At 41.9% G+C, this 3,689-nt stretch overlaps 1 protein-coding gene across 1 annotated transcript; it reads left to right on the top strand.

Annotated features, from left to right (window-relative positions):
* The first annotated feature begins 1,066 nt into the window (after nucleotides 1–1,066).
* On the top strand, nucleotides 1,067–2,615 carry LOC107082034 (aquaporin-1-like). Its single transcript, XM_015370456.1, has 4 exons — nucleotides 1,067–1,516; nucleotides 1,590–1,748; nucleotides 1,837–1,917; nucleotides 1,997–2,615. Exons 1-4 carry the CDS (start codon nucleotides 1,067–1,069, stop codon nucleotides 2,159–2,161), a joined length of 855 nt encoding a protein of 284 aa, XP_015225942.1. The 3' UTR covers nucleotides 2,162–2,615.
* The last annotated feature ends 1,074 nt before the right edge of the window (nucleotides 2,616–3,689 follow it).

The following is a 3,689-nucleotide window of genomic DNA, read 5'->3' as shown; positions in this document are numbered from 1 at the left end:
ATAGATTTTTGAGAAAAGACAGACTTTGGATGGTTCTCTCCACATACTTTTGCTGCATATAGTGGCAGATTTCATCCTACTGTAGGCTTTAGGTTCGTTCAGCTCCACCTGAGAGTAAATGTCAATTCCATTTACAGTGGAGACTCTTCAACAAACTAGTTCAGTTTCTCCTGACAGATGGAAAGTATCCAATATCAGAAAACAACAGATTTCCTGTCCTCTGAGGTCTGTCTGTATGATAACTCCTCCCTCCGCAGTGCAAAACGCCACCCACTTTACCTTAATAAAAGTCAGAGACACGCACTCTGGAATGGGCAAAGGAAACATCCTTAAGCAGCAGCAGAACACCAGTGACTGACATCTCTGACACTATTGGGTAGGTTCTTTATCATAAGTAGTTGTGGGTTTGTTTAGGTGACAAAAGGAACTGATTGATGCTAAATCTGATTTTTGGTTAGATGAAGGCGTTAGAGGTTATTCTAAACACCCATTCCATGAACACCCAGGACCCCATATGTATTTCTGTTTGTCTCGACTGTATTTGTCTTCGACTGCCTTCACATTATCTGCATTCCATATTCACCTTATTTATTTGTCATGAAATGTCCCATGCAGTATTCCTCACTAAATATATGTAGCATCTGTTCAGGTGTCCAGAAAGCCTCTAGTCTAATATTAAAATGTTACAGATCTATTTTATTTAGTCTCTGACTTCCTGTCTGGCTGCTTTGGTTTGTAGAAACTGACACTTTTTCCTCTGTCATCTGTCAAAAATGAATTTCAAATGGGAGACAGAGGGGAGATGTTATGCCACAGTGCCACCAAGGTGGTGGGAATTTCCCATTTAAATTATAATGGCTTCTAATTGCCATTGGATTGAGGGCGCATGGATGACGGGACCTGTGGGAATGAGGGGTTAGGTTATCTTTCAATGTCTTCCCTCTTGTTGTGTTTCCTGTTGATTATCTGTGCTTTTTTTTTGTATCGTTTACATAGATTAGCCAGGTTCGGGTAACCTGGTCCAGTCCGTACTGCAGTGATGTTTGGTCCAGTCCGTACTTCAGTGATGTTTGTCTTTCGCTTTCTTCGTCTGGTCCTGCGTGACGTCTTCTCCCAGTCATGCCTACACCAGTTCCTGCTGGAGTTTGTAGGCACAGCCCTCTTCCTGTCTGCCAGCCTATCAACTCTGCTCATAAGAGGTGACAAGAGGTCGACGGGTGGTTTGACCAATCAGACCCGTCCCTCTGAAGGTCCTCTTACCTCTGGACTAGTGACATCCTCACCAGTGTGTCCCCTGCAGGTAGTACTGGTCTTTGGTCTCTCTGTGTCCATGGCAGCACTGTCTGTCGGCGGGGCAGTCCACTTGAACCCTGCTGTTTCATTAGCAATGGCACTGACGTTGAGGCTCCGCCTCTGGAGGGCAGTGCTGTACATGGTGGGTCAGCTGCTGGGGGGCGTGGCCTCTGCCGCACTGCTGCTCGGACTGACGGGAGACGTGACTCCTGCTATGAACCAGGTGAGTGTTTCTCTGACCTTTTGACAGACTGGCATAGTTGAGCTTTCCATCTGACTCCACTGCCTGCGTTCAGGTGTCCTCTGGCGTGCGGCTACACCAGGCGTTCACCGTGGAAGCGCTCATAACCCTCCAACTGGTACTGGTTGTCATGGTAACTGCTGAAGTCCCTCTGCCGGTAGGGGCCACACCACTGTTGGTTGGTCTGACTGTTAGTCTGGGTCACTTGGTGGCTGTAAGTCCTACCCGTGTTTCTGGTGGTCTTCTATGGTCACAAAGAGACAAGCCAACAACCATGTTTCCTGTCCGTTTTTTTTCCCCAGGTCGGCGCCACAGGTTGTGGGATGAACCCAGCTCGGTCGTTTGGTCCTGCTGCTGTAACACTCAACTTCAAGGACCACTGGGTTAGAGTACACTCATAACGACACACACACCTGCACATCCTCTCTAACTTAGCCTGATCACTGATCACCTCTGCTGCAGGTGTTCTGGGCGGGGCCTATTCTTGGTGCATGTGTTGCCGCCCTACTCAACGATCTGCTGCTGCGGCCGCGCTGGCGTCGGCCTGAAGACTGGTGGAGAGAGCTAAAACAGCTTTATGTACTGACAGACAAAGAGCAGCAGGGGGTGCTCTCACAGCTTCCGTAACACATCTGAGAAGAGAGATAATTAATGCCTTACATCTACCGTACATGATATTGTTTATCATTCATTGCCATGATAACAATGTCATGTCCATATTATTCATGCAAATATATATTTATATATATATATATATATAAAATGGGAGCAAATTTTTTGAATAACCTCTGATATAGCGAATATTTACCTCAAATCTCTGAGCAGGTGTTGTAAAAAAGTTTGTGGAACTTGCCTGAATGCAACACATTCATTAAAACCTCAGTCCATCACTGATCTGTGGTCTGTGCTAGCTTGCTAACTCTACTTCCTGTTAAGTACAACCAAGCATAACATTAACATTTGATGACATTAAGCTTTGTAATGGAAAATTGCCTAATGTGAATTTACTATGAAACCTAGATAGAAAATGTATTAATCCCATATTGATTCAAAAACTGAATATACAATGAAACAGTAAAATTGACAATAGTTCAATGTCCAATTTGATTTATTTCAATTTGTGAACTGCATCATAAAGTATAATTTTATGATGTATTTCATCCTAAAGAATCTATTTATAATTTATATTCATTTTTCATGTCCAAACTGATATAGAATATAATAGGTATATGTAAAACTTTCAACTTAATTAATGAGGTTATGTCTTACTATTATCAATAATTATATTATAAACGAGAAAATTATGTTGCAGTACTTAAAGAGGGGACATCAGAGAGTTGGTTGGTTCTATAGCTACCAGTTTAATACACTGGTAATACCAGCTATACCTCAAAACCATAAAACACTTAAGAAATTTGGCATGAGGGAAGACAAAACTGAAAGGACAGTGAAGTGTCCAAATCCCATAGCTTGACTTTAATTTCACTGAGCTGAACTCTGCTGATCAGCCAACCCAGTCTGACAGCTGGTCAACTGCATCAATCTGCAGTAATGATAGTTAGAAAAGGTGTTAAGCAGGCAGAGGAGAGACAGGTATGTTCGCAGGTACTGTCATCAACTATGCCCTTAACTCCAGAACAAATGTCAATAACTGGAACTTGGTTCTCTGAATTTATCCCTATTCAAGCCTTTTTTTTTTTTTTTTTTAGCTCAAACAGCAGCCATATCTGCGGGGGGTACAAAATGAGTACACAACACAGCCGTTTACAACTTTATCCAACATAACACAGGTTTTTCCAACATTTTAAAGCCTGGTCATGTCATCCAAGAATAACAGTATTTTTCTAGCAAGACCTTTTAACAATTTGTTGATACTCATATTTAAATGTCAAATCATTCTGGCTTAAACATATATAAATTTACTCTTTATCAAACCATATTGTCCCAAAAGTTAGACAATTTCTGTTTAAAAAAAATCCTGTCCTAAAATCTGTGGGGGGTTTTCTTCGTTATCTTATGCAGGCCAGTTAGTTTTACGTCAGCTTGTACACCTAAATTCGGCCAATCATATATCAACAGTCATCTGTCAATCAAATTTTTTTTCGGTCATTGCATCTTGATTCATATGTCGCAGCTAATATACGCAAAGGTTGAA

Source organism: Cyprinodon variegatus, unplaced genomic scaffold (genome assembly GCF_000732505.1).
Source record: "Cyprinodon variegatus isolate N-32 unplaced genomic scaffold, C_variegatus-1.0 Scaffold46, whole genome shotgun sequence".
In the NCBI taxonomy this organism is placed as follows: domain Eukaryota; kingdom Metazoa; phylum Chordata; class Actinopteri; order Cyprinodontiformes; family Cyprinodontidae; genus Cyprinodon; species Cyprinodon variegatus.
The sequence above is the reverse complement of the archived record's forward strand: the minus strand, read 5'-3'. Positions and strand labels throughout refer to the sequence as shown.

Bases quoted from the DNA above. Each gene is read 5' to 3' on its own strand.
- LOC107082034 (XM_015370456.1), top strand. From the start codon at position 1,067: ATGTTTGTCTTTCGCTTTCTTCGTCTGGTCCTGCGTGACGTCTTCTCC. The intron at 1,749-1,836 runs GTAAGTCCTACC...TTTTTTCCCCAG, and splicing joins GTCTGGGTCACTTGGTGGCT to GTCGGCGCCACAGGTTGTGG. The intron at 1,918-1,996 runs GTTAGAGTACAC...CCTCTGCTGCAG, and splicing joins TCAACTTCAAGGACCACTGG to GTGTTCTGGGCGGGGCCTAT.